The sequence below is a fragment of the Fusarium sambucinum genome, chromosome I (genome assembly GCF_050947815.1).
Source record: "Fusarium sambucinum isolate potato_lamoka chromosome I, whole genome shotgun sequence".
NCBI classification, from domain to species: domain Eukaryota; kingdom Fungi; phylum Ascomycota; class Sordariomycetes; order Hypocreales; family Nectriaceae; genus Fusarium; species Fusarium sambucinum.
Window position 1 is genome coordinate 9,476,793 of NC_139294.1, and position 12,294 is coordinate 9,489,086.

General features: G+C 48.2%; 3 protein-coding genes across 3 annotated transcripts; 2 read left to right on the forward strand and 1 right to left on the reverse strand.

Annotated features, from left to right (window-relative positions):
- Nucleotides 1–3,233: 3,233 nt before the first annotated feature.
- Nucleotides 3,234–4,583, forward strand: FSST1_005813 (guanine nucleotide binding protein, alpha subunit; the record flags this gene model as incomplete). Its single annotated transcript, XM_083232126.1, has 5 exons — nt 3,234–3,351; nt 3,415–3,599; nt 3,707–3,864; nt 3,926–4,184; nt 4,239–4,583. 5 exons carry the CDS (start codon nt 3,234–3,236, stop codon nt 4,581–4,583), a joined length of 1,065 nt encoding a protein of 354 aa, XP_083089243.1.
- Nucleotides 4,584–6,625: 2,042 nt separating this feature from the next.
- FSST1_005814 (metal-dependent protein hydrolase) lies at nt 6,626–7,675 on the forward strand (the record flags this gene model as incomplete). The annotated part of the gene is made up of 1 exon (XM_083232127.1): nt 6,626–7,675. One exon carries the CDS (start codon nt 6,626–6,628, stop codon nt 7,673–7,675), a length of 1,050 nt encoding a protein of 349 aa, XP_083089244.1.
- A 488-nt stretch (nt 7,676–8,163) lies between these two features.
- FSST1_005815 (camp-regulated phosphoprotein/endosulfine conserved region-domain-containing protein) lies at nt 8,164–8,808 on the reverse strand (the record flags this gene model as incomplete). Its single annotated transcript, XM_083232128.1, has 2 exons — nt 8,164–8,586; nt 8,773–8,808. 2 exons carry the CDS (start codon nt 8,806–8,808, stop codon nt 8,164–8,166), a joined length of 459 nt encoding a protein of 152 aa, XP_083089245.1.
- Between the last annotated feature and the right edge of the window lie 3,486 nt (nt 8,809–12,294).

Consider the following 12,294-nt stretch of genomic DNA (forward strand, 5'->3'; position numbering starts at 1 on the left):
CCCCTTCCCGCTCAAGACTCGTCTGCGCCAAGAGCTGGTGTTTTACGACCGATTTAAACGTCTGTTTTTCACTTCATCACCTGAGAAAATATCTATGCTAACAGCCAAGCTATTCTCAGGTGTAGTGGGCTCGGAAATATGCTATTCCCTCTTCGAACATTGTTTCCGAACTTCCATGTTTTAGCGCGATCAATTCATCACCTATGGGTTTGGGCACGCCAATGCAGTTTTTTTGTACCGTCGGCGGTGGTTGATGTGATGTATCGCAGGTAGTTAGTGGGTGGTTTGGGCTTAATGTTGAGGACACTCTTGCAATATCTTGACAAGTCACAAGCTAAACGCCCAGTTATTGCTTATTCTATGTGCTTAGCCACCTAGCCTAGCCAAGCTGGAGGTGGTGGTTTAGCTAGCTGGCTAGTAGAGTTTGAGACTGTGAAAACAATACTCCAGGATGAACGTCGGATATGTGAATTGTTACAGAACTAGTTCCCCTTATCATCGTGTGGTGTGGTATGATGCGATATAATGTTGAGTGGTCCCTCAGTCCCTGCAACCGTCAACGGAAATGAGTGGGTTAACCAGGGTGGAAGAGAAGAACTCCTGGAGGTTAAGCAAGGGTCATTGACCAGGTTTCCACGTTCTGAGAAGTGGAAGCCAATGAGAAGAATGACGCTGTGAGATGAGCACGAGCAGGCTCTGCTAGGGAATGGGGATAGTTCTTTGGTGTTTTTATTTGAGACTCAGGTGCAATGGACAAATACTGATGGTCCCGGTAATGCGATAGCGTCTCTAGGACTCAGGTACCGAGTTGAGAAATAGGTAGTCAATTTTTCCAACGTCCAATGGACAAGACAGGTTAGGTGATCGAAGAATTTTGTCAATGGTCTTTGTTCATTGAATAAGACCCACCGTTTGCCACAATTACCAGACACCTGATGGAGCCGAGATGTTCTGTAGTCTGTGGATATTTCACTAGAATTTTTCTTCGGAAATTTCGGAAGTAGTTTGTCGCCTTGCTTCAGGTTCTGCTTCTTGATCTTCTTGAACATCACGAGCCCGTGCGTTGTGTTGTTTAGACGAGTAAGAAATCAGGGGTCGCCAAAATGAGCACTGAGTTGAGGTCGTAAGCACGGCCTTGTACAGTAAGAACTGACACATGCCGATCACTGGTTCTACGAGGTTTAGCCAGCTCGATTCGAGTCAGTGGACGAGCGCCGTGTAGCCAATTTCAGCCCAGCCAGGCAAGCTGCGTACATACCATAACGTTACCATCAATGTTTGAGCCTGACATCCAGTGTTCAGAGCAGCCCGACCTTGAACCACCACATGGCGATCGGAGCACGGACTATTAGTATGGAAGTCTATTTACAATCAGAGAGATGGAAGACAATTCACCGGCTTAGGTGGTGACTACCAATTAGTTTATACAAATACGGATGGAGTCATCAAGAGAGTTGTGTCGTACTACTTGTAGAGTATACTATACATCAGTTAGTTGTGAGTTGTAACTGCTGATGACAAGCCTCATCTCATGCACGGCACTTACTGTACCGCTCTTCAGGTTCGCTACTACGCTACAATTATCAGCATCGGTATCCGCAGCTAGCATCCACCCACACCTCGTGGTATTAAATGGGGCTTTGTTGACTACTAACTGCAATCGTTAGCAATGTTTCTTCCGCAATGTAGCTGAGTGGAGATCGTTTAAGCGCGGATGACCTTCCAGAGTCGCATTGCATCGAAGGATGGAGGCGAAAAAAGAAAAGAAAGAAGAAAAATAAAAAAGTAAACAGAACCATTGTGTAAGTGCTGAGCCACTGATTGACATAATTGACCCATTGACGGTTCCGAATAGCGAGTACATTACCTTCCCGCCGTCGGCCCCTCGAGGGTTCGTGTTTCAAGGGGCTTTTAGGTATGTAACTTAGTCCGCTGATGGAGACGGGGATGAACCTTGAAAGAAAGTGCTTGAACGGCATGAAGGACGAACTATGATGATGCATTGAATGTGAAGGTATTCAGTATATCTCCTGACACGATTTGATTCTCTTACCGTAGTAGTAGGAGGTAAGTATCTATAGTTCATTACCTCAGCGCCTACCGAGGCAGGTGCGAAGGAGACGGACCCAAGATGTCTTAACATCCATAGTATCGCCGGGAACGGACGGTATGGTTTAGGTAGGAACGCCACGGCACGCGGTACTTCAATTGGTGCAGTAGCTTCCTTCCGCCTGTCAAAAGATCCACTCTCACCTTAATGAGTTCAGTAGACCTACCTTACCTAGTAGGTAGACAGGTACGCTCTAAGGGGCGACTCCACTGCTATAAACCTTAGCTTGCAGGGCCCTGTGCAGGCCCAAGGGAAAAGAAAGAAAGCGCCCGAGGATAGGTAGGTAGGTATCGAGGCAAGTATACGAAGAACAAAGGGTTAGCATCGCGAGTGGCCCTGCAGTGCAGCTAATCTGATACTGTGAGAGAAGAAAAAGCTGCTAGATACGTATATCTGTTGCACTGTGCCGTTGCCATGCTTGCCGTCCCTGTCTTAGACCTGATTTATGACGGGATGATGTGGAAAGTGAGGTAACTTCTCTATTCTTGCCTAGGCGGGCTAGTTTGGGATGTGATCCATGGATGCTAGATGAATGTCAATACACAATTAATAAACGACCCGTCTCTAGTTCCCTGTCTCAAACCCGCATGGCTTGCTCGCTTTTATCCTATCCTATCCCAACACATCCCGTCCAGTGTCGTTCTTGTCTGCCATCGTTTCTTTTGCCCCACACCCTCTCTATATTTACTTTACTTGAACCAACACGCCCGGCAAGAGCAAGCTCCTCTTCTTCTTCTTCTGTTCTTGTTTGCTATTCAACGGGAATAGGAAACTTTTTGGCCTCGTCTTGCGTCACCCAGCTAGCCTTGCTGGTTTTGCCGATCCGTCAAGACATTGTCTCAAACGCCATCTTAATCGAACCCTCGATCGAATACGTGACTCGGCCGGGTATCCCGCTGTTTTCGCGACTCGTCTTGCAACTCCGTCCCCTAATCCTTCGATACAAAGCTTGAGGCATTGGCTTTGATCAGTCTTGATCTTCGCATCGCAGCTTCAACTCTACTGCCATATATACATAACATTACGCGCTTGCGACCTCGATTTGCGTTCCCGTTCAGCCGACACCATCTTTTCTGCTGTCTCGCATTCGCTGCAGTCAAGCCAGTCGCTTCAACAACACACAATGTGCTTCGGAAACCGAGACAAAGGCGATCGCGGCCTTGCAAGATCCCGCGAGATCGAGAAGCAACTCCGTCAGGATGAAAAGAGACTATCAAAGGAGGTCAAGCTCCTCCTACTAGGTAGGAACTGTCACATCGCGCTCTAAGACGAACCGAGACTGACACGCTGCGTGCGCTCAACAGGTGCTGGAGAATCTGGAAAGTCTACTGTCCTCAAACAGATGAAGCTCATCTACTCCCAAGGCTTCACCAAAAACGAGAAACTGGAATGGAAGCCCGTAATTTTCAACAACATTGTTCAATCTTTCAAGGTTATTGCCGAGGCAATGGGCGAACATGATCTTCATTTCGATAGTCCCGACAATGAGGTAAGCAGACTCTGCTTGGTTTTGGTCGTGATCGCTAGAACACCATCACTTCTGCTGGCGACCAAACCGGTCCGTTCGACATCTACAGCGACTGACAATTGCTACAGAAATACATGGCTCATATCCTTGTCGACCACGAGATTAGCCCACACGATCCAATGCCCGCTGACTATCTTACGCCCGTCAAGGCGTTATGGGTCGACAGCGGTGTCCGAGCGGCCATTGGAATGGGAAATGAATATGCGCTACACGACAACCTCACCTAGTACGTATTACACCACAGCTGAACTGAAACGTGTGTAACAATGCGCTGACATGGTTGAAAGCTTTATTGAGGATATTGACAGACTCTGGGGAGAAGACTATGTCCCAGATGATCAAGATCTTCTCCGATCTCGATTACGTACAACTGGTATCACAGAGACCATTTTCGACCTCGGCCAGTTGACCTACCGTATGTTCGACGTTGGTGGTCAGCGATCAGAGCGAAAGAAGTGGATTCACTGTTTCGAGAACGTCAACTGCCTGTTGTTCCTGGTCGCAATTAGTGGTTACGACCAGTGCTTGGTTGAGGACAAGGATGGGGTTAGTACTTCACAAACTTGGGATACCACGGATCACATGCTAACAGCTATGCAGAACCAAATGAACGAGGCACTCATGCTCTGGGAATCGATTGCCAATTCCCATTGGTTTGCTCGATCCGCACTTATCCTGTTCCTCAACAAGATGGACCTCTTCAAGGAAAAGCTTCCCAAGAGCCCAATCTCAAATCACGGTTTCACCGATTACCATGGCCCCAAGGACGATTACAAGGCAGCCAGCAAATACTTCCTCGACAAGTTCAAAGCCCTGAACCGAAACACCGAAAAGGAAATCTACGGCCATTTCACCAACGCTACCGATACTAATCTGCTCAAGATCACTATGGCCTCTGTCCAGGACATGATTATTCAGCGTAATCTCAAGCAACTCATCTTATAATGAATTCTGGTCTTCGAATTGCAAGTTTATATGCACAAGTATTCGACATTTCTCAAGATATATACGGATATATGGCGTTAAGATATTCCCGGGGGCGATATCAGGTCGCTTATACTTCCACTTTCCACAGCAGCACTCTGGTGAAGGTGGACCAGCATGATCGGCGGAGGCCTGTTCCACCGTCATCTATTCTGGATCACACTTCAGTTCCCTCTTGAGCCCGGACGCTCCTGCAGTCGACACGTTTGCGCATACTGCGTATGCCCTTTCACAGCCCACTTGCGTATCTGTCCAAGTCGTTTGAACCCCTACTCGGTTGCTGCAAGACTGGAAAGTCGTCTGCAGGCGGAGCTGAAAACCTGTCGGGAAAGCTCCGCGGCCATCAGTGTACAAAAGTAATCGTGACGAGTCATGTCCTCAAGTCACAAGGCGCATTGGAACAGAAGTGGAACAAGAGAGGACCGAGCGGCAGACTGATTTTTTCTTTTAATGCATTGCATTGCATGATACCTAGGCGTACCAGTGTGTTGTTTTAGTTTCTTTTTAGTTGCTTGCTAAAAAGAAGAGAAAAGAGGGAACGGCGGCTGGTCATTCGGTTTTCTTTTCTTTTCTTTTCTTTTTAGTGCTCATAATGAGACACGATGTAAAACAACGAGGGACTGGTTATGTAAATATATAGAGTAAGATACATAATATGACACTCGGATTGAACCGTCCATGTATGCCACCATTGCACACGTAATGGTTGTTACGCATTATCAGCCAACGGCCAAAGTGGAATAATAAGGCCCATGCTTCGCTTCGCTTCGCTTCCCCTCTCTTCGCTCGCTCCCGTTGTAGAAACAGAGCTTTGACAACGAATGCAGCCCAGTGGCCACATGGCTGCTTGGGCCATGTGTTGTATGAGGACGGGATGGTAGGCATCGGGTTCGCTCGCTCGCTTGCAAGCTTAGTAGAAGTCTTGTATTTACCAGGTCAATGCATCATGAACATACAACAAAACTGCAAAAGCGTACATAGTATAAGAGAGAACGGACTATTATCTGCTATGAAGCTTTGGTCTACAGAGCTTAGTTATCGGTCATCTCGGCAGTTGAACCTATTTCAAATATAGTGTCCGTAGTCCCTTTGTTCATCATAGTGGACAATCGACATGTGCTCATGTTAAATTCCTGTTAGTTTAGCAAGACCGTGTTAATCAATGGGTACCTAATAATAGTAACGTTTTATGATAGAACAGTCGGTAAACATTTTCATCTCCTAACTCTTGAGGAAAAGCTGAGCTTTACTAATAGACGTACTTTCTTGGATTACAAGACTAGGGATTCGGTGGCTACCTCGCACTATGGGTACTACCTATATGATTATCAATAAGTAGTCATTATAAACTATACCGATATATCAAGTATAGTTTTTGAGATCGAGCAACCAGGAATAATAGAACGTTACTAGGCGTAAACTATATCTGCATCAGATCGGATAATATTTATACATACTAACTTCTGAAGCGGGTCTGGACTGTGTAATTCATCCACACTGATTGGCTCACCTTGGATCCAGTATATCAGGGTACGACAGTTTATAATACTCTGTACAAGCAGAAATATATGACGAGATATATCTTAAAGGTAGTACGCCAAGGAATTTTTCGTAGCTTGAAAGGTGCATTTCTTCCATACCAATTGTTTGCATATTTGCTCCCACCTATACTGAGCGTATGCGGCACAGATAAAGCTACAGAAAGAGAAGTAGAGAATCCGGGTCTTGAACAGCAATTGTTATTACAGATTAATTGAAAAGTGTAAAGAAAGGAATGAAATACACAAAAAAACTCAATCGATGCCATCTGCCCTGCACATTATTCGTACTGGCTACAGGCAGTTTCAGTGCAGTGCCATTATGTACCGCTTATTTTGTCCCCCCGCGTTTTTAGACTTCATTAGCAACAACTTTTTTATCTGCCCCCACCTTAACTCTCCCTCTCCCTCTCTCCCGTACAACCACAATACGCAGAGTACATGTACCGTCGTCTCTTTGTTACAATGGCCGAATCAGCAGCTAAGCGCGTCAAGACCTCGGGCAACGGCCCCCTCATCGGCACTCACAGCGGCCACTTCCACGCTGATGAGGCCCTCGCCGTCCACATGCTCCGTCGGCTTCCTGCCTACCGCGACGCCGACCTCGTCCGTACCCGTGACCCTGCTGTCCTAGCTACCTGCCACACCGTTGTCGACGTTGGTGGAGAGTACGATGCTGAGAAGCGCCGCTTCGATCACCACCAGCGAGGCTTCGCCACCACCTTCCCTGGCCGTCCAACAAAGCTTTCCAGTGCTGGTCTGGTCTTCCTGCACTTTGGCCGTGCCATCGTTGCTGAACGCCTTGGACTGTCTGAGGATTCTCCCGATGTCGAGTTGATCTACAAGAAGTTGTACGAGAACTTCATTGAGGCCCTCGATGCCCACGACAATGGTATCTCTGTCTTCGACCCCGCTGGCATTGCCGCTGCCGGCCTTGAGAAGCGTTTCAGTGAGGGTGCCTTCGGTCTCGGTGCCATGGTCGGACGTCTGAACCCCAAGTGGAACGACCCTGCCCCCTCCGACCCTGCTGAGGCTCAGGTCGCTGAAGATGCCAAGTTCAACGAGGCCAGCAACCGCATTGGTCAGGAGTTCGACCGCGATCTCGACGGCTATGCCGCTTCGTGGCTACCTGCCCGCACCATTGTCCAGGAGGCATTCAACAAGCGCACACAATACGATGAGCAAGGCCGCATTCTCGTCCTCGAAGGCCAGTCTGTCCCCTGGAAGGACCACCTGTACACTCTTGAGGATGGCACCCCCTCTGTTCTCTACGTTCTATACGCCGAGAAGCCTGAGCCTGGTGCCAAGTGGCGCATCCAGTGCGTGCCCGAGAGCAAGGACTCCTTTATGAGCCGAAAGCCACTCCCCGAGGCTTGGAGAGGTTTCCGGGATGCTGAGCTTGATGGAATCAGTGGTGTTCCTGGCTGCGTGTTTGTCCACGCAGCTGGTTTCATTGGCGGAAACAAGACCTTTGAGGGCGCCAAGGAGATGGCAACCAAGGCCCTTGAGGGTTAAATTACGAGCTACACAGTCGAGATGGTATTTGTGTATTTGATCACCCCTACAAAGCCATAAACGGATGATGAAGTCTGGGGATTACTACATGTGAACATGAAGAAGAAAATAAATAGAAAGGCTACTTCGGAAAACGAAGCAGGTAGCTAAAATACCAAATGAATACGATGACTCTGCGCGGGGAGGGTGATGTTTCTCTCGTCTCCCGCTATCAAACAACCTAGCCTATCTGATGGTTTCAGACTGAGATATGTCCCCTTTCTGCGTGCGAACCAGATTGTCTGCCCATTCCCAAACGCCAACTGTGCGATCCTCGTAAGTCGTCAAAACTAATATCGCAGTCCACTGTAAGCCCACACACGAGACTTCGTACAAACCACCATTTCATGTTGTGCATGATAAAAAAACAATGATAAAAAAAAGACCATGTGGTTGTTCCTATTGCAGCCGCTTATTTTTTTTTTTTCGCATGTTATTACGACTGTTCTCTATCTTCGGATGGGGATGCCCTCGCCGCCGGCGGCAACGGGCTCAGGTGCAGCAGCAGTGTCTGTACCCTGGGGCTTATCGACGTCGTCTCCCTGAGACTCATCGACGCTGGTCTCACTCTTGAGGAAGCTGCTCTCTTTAATAGGGCTGCCAGCCTGAATGCCGGGGACGGAGCCGTGGTGCTTAGGGACGTTGGCTCCGGAGCCATTCACCGGGGAGGAGAGGTGGGGAATGTTCTCCGGGACGGGGTGCTGAGAGCCGACGGCACCAGCATCAACGCCGTCGCCCTTGCCAGCCTTGGACATGGCATAGTCACCCGAGTCGAAATACTTGCGGTCCTTGAGATGCTTGGCGAAGTGGTCGGATCGGGAGGGCAGCTTGCCGTAGAGACGGAAGAGACGCTGTTCCTCGGGAGTGAGTGACTGTAACGCAAGGGAGCATGTCGTTAGCAAAAGAGTCGAAGAATGCTTATAAGTGATATCGGTGTAGAAGTTGTAGTGAGCGAGCGGCATTGACGGACGGGTCTTTGGTATATGCTATCGCGGGCATCGAGTCATGAATAGAGGGGAGCTTGAGTCTTCTGAGGTTGCTTCCTGGGGGCAGCTTACCTTGACGTCGACCTTGTTCTTCTGGTGAGGGTTCATGGCGAAGGTGATTTTGGACTGGAACGCTGACGTTGTAGTTGAAGGACAAGGAAATGCCGTGCTTCTCTCTTTTGTCGATATGGTGCAGTGCAGTGCAAAGCGGTACGGGTACAGCCAAGCGTCGTTTTGAAGGAATCAAGTCTGAGACTGGCGGGGGGGGTTGTTGGAGGAGCCACAGGGTCGCAGGCCGTGGTAGGGGATAGTGCCTGATTGGGGGGCTGAAGAGCAGTTGGGTATGATGTAGCTGAGAGCCTGAGAGGTCTATCTTGTAGTGGGGGTTACATGGATATACCTGAGCAGCTAAGGTGGTTGGCTGGCTACGGCTGGCTGGCTGCTGGTCGCTGGCAGATCCAGAGTTGGCGCTGGTCATTGTATGAGGATAGCGGGGTTAGGCTTAGGTGAATAACACGTCATAAGTACATTGGCTGAAACTCAGGGGTGGCGTGGTATGTATCTTCTATCTCTCTCTCCGTAGGTATATCATTCTATATCCACTGGATGACAGCGAATTCTATCTAAGCAACAGTACCTACCTGTATGCTATGCAGAGCTTCGTATCCAATTGTTACTAACTGACTAATTCATCTTGCCGTTTTCACGTGTGCATTGCATATTGTGAGCTGGTCTCACTGGACCTTAACGTCACTTATTGCAACGCCCAGTATCAGCGTCGGATATGCTGCCACGGTGCGTCGTACATGAACTGTATGAATGACAACAACGCTGAATCATCGGCTTGAACTATACTGTGCCAAGCATCACGCATCAGGGGAGAGCAATAGCAATGCAGACACAGTCGTTGCATAGATTATCTCTGTTACCCGAGACTTGTGCTGATCTGTGCTGTACTTTTTTGTCAAAGCACCACAGAGGCATCGGAACAAAAAAAGAATTGGAAGCCGAGAAGAGTTTGACCACAAGACCCTGTATCTGCTTTACTAAGATATTATCCATACAGTGTTCAATAAGATCGTCAGGGACTGGTGTTGTCCCCTGGTGGGATGCATTAAAGTCAACATCCATTGCTACCCAGCGCATTGTCGTCAAGTACCAGGGTCCCTCGAGAGGGCCACAATTGGGCATCCGGATCCGAAATAGCGGGACTAACAGGCCTGCCGTCCGTACACATGAAGCTATCTCTCATCCATGGATAGAGCTGATAATGCTGAGCAAGCTCGGATGACATTAGGGCATCAGTGGAGCTTGCTGATGCTCCGGGTAAGAGGGTGTCTTGACTGTGAGCTTGATGGAATTCTGACGTTTGTCAGAGTGTCATAGCTTTACACACCTCTCTTCTCATTGCTTATCTCTTTTCTCTTCCTTGGCACTGGAACGGCAACCAGGAGATTGTTGTAAGGGAGTGTGTGGTTGACTGGCTGACTTGGTTCACCTCGATAAGCACATGAAATGCGACTTGGGCTAGGGGTACATCGCTCACATGGCATCCTAGTGTCATGGACGATCCCATCAAGCTAGGAACGGAAGCCAACATACTGCAATACCACAAACTTCATCGCCGGCATTCTGTCTCCGGTCATACAATACAATGTTACGATGTGTCTCCGTGTTGTCTCTGGGATCTATTTTGTGTATCACCCAGCCATGCCGTCATGTTGTATTCAGTATCGTCAATTACACCTTTTCCCTGAGATACGTACCGAGGTATCTTGTCATGGCGACTTTTCGTTTTCTTGCTCCGGCCGGTACCACAACGTCGATCCCTCGATCTAAAGGGAAATCAATGAGGCATGCGGCACGCCTTTTGAATCCTGTGCTCTGAAATCAGTACGGATTCCAGCTAATAATGGCCTTCTATGTAATAGAGTTCGGCTTGCTGGCTCGAACGGAAGCTTGATGCCCCCCCGCAGCCGAAGCGGCTGCTAATGCAGAGATGCGGTACAGTCCTGTAAGAGTACAGCAAGCTCGCGGTGGCTTGTGGCAGACTGTCCTAACTATTGAAATTTCGGAGGGGCAGCAATGTCAGTGCCAGTGTATTATTTCATCGGCAGTTGATAAGAGCGACCTTAGAGGACCACACACCCGCCGAATTTGAGGAGAAACCAGGCCGTCTCTGGTTCACCCTGAACACCGACAGCAGAGTATTGTGTCGACTGCGAGTGGTGTTTTGCAAGACTAAACATTTAGCATGGGGCTAACTTTTACCAGCTATGCTAGAGGACAGCGCTCCATTCCTTGATGTTAGTGCAATAAGTCTGGAAGATGAGAATTCGCATAATTGTCAAATATGCAGAATCAGGAGACGGATGGTTTGGCAAGTCAGCCACCTCGTGGTGAGATATGAGATAAATCGATGGTGTTGGGTGATATAACACATTTGTTGCATGATGCAGAATCGTACTGTCGAGTACCATACCAATCAAACACATTGCCCACGCTTTCCGCATACCATTACACCTTGTTGGTTACATACAGCTGGGTAGTGCCGCGTGACTCGTAAAACAGCTCTAGCTGGTTGGCTCTCTGGTAGTACCACATCTCGAAGAGGAGAGATCTAGACCTCAGTTGGAAGAAACGATCACCAGTGAAATATCTTGGACTTGTATGATCCGGGGTAAAGTATTTCCCAATACCAGACCTGGTGACCCAGCTGACTTTGCATAATTAACGTTGATCTTGTGCGAGTTGAAACAAGCTCACATTGGATTTGAGTAAGGAATCGACCAAGTGTAATGGAGTATGTATTTTAACACAACGGACATAACTCGGATATGTTTATTCTGGAATGAATCAATGGATGGATGACGGCATGAAATTGGAGTTTGGCAAAATCCAATCAGCTACTATAAGTGGGATGTGGTGGCGGTAAGATAAGAACTCTGGGGAAACGAGATGTATGTTTCATATGATTCTTCTTCTGTTCTGGAATATACAATGGAACAACAATGGGGTTAATCCGTGCATGCATAGTGTCGGCGGCACATTTAAGCTTCCTTTGGGCTCTGTATCAGTGCCTTTGCCGTTTCTGTAACCAGTTCCTTGGAGTTCCTGAATCTTTTGCTGCATGCACAACTGTCTTGGCTGTTTACAACTGTAGAATTGCCGACAGTCTAACGTCATGGCTTGTGGGTTTACGTACGATCGTCTACATGCAGGAATCGGGTGCTTAGCAATTCGGAGATGCTATTGTAAGCATAACGGCCTGCGGTTACACGGAGTTGTTTTGGCGTCGAACTAGAACGAGTGACAGGGCTGACTTGTGTCCAATACTGATATGAGACTTACAGCTTGATGCTGTATTAGTAGCCAGACTATGCCTCAGTAGTGAATTTGTTTAGTTGATTGTTATAACATAGATAATGGTGATATATTGAAAAGGTGGGCAAATCCCATCACATGTCCGATGGGCATTCGCCTACCCTGGACCTTTGAACCGCTCAAGATTGCCGGCTTTGGTCCGGTCACTTGCCCCCATTACAGGTTAGCGTGCGATGGCATCATCTGGCCCTTGTCCGATTTGATATTTTT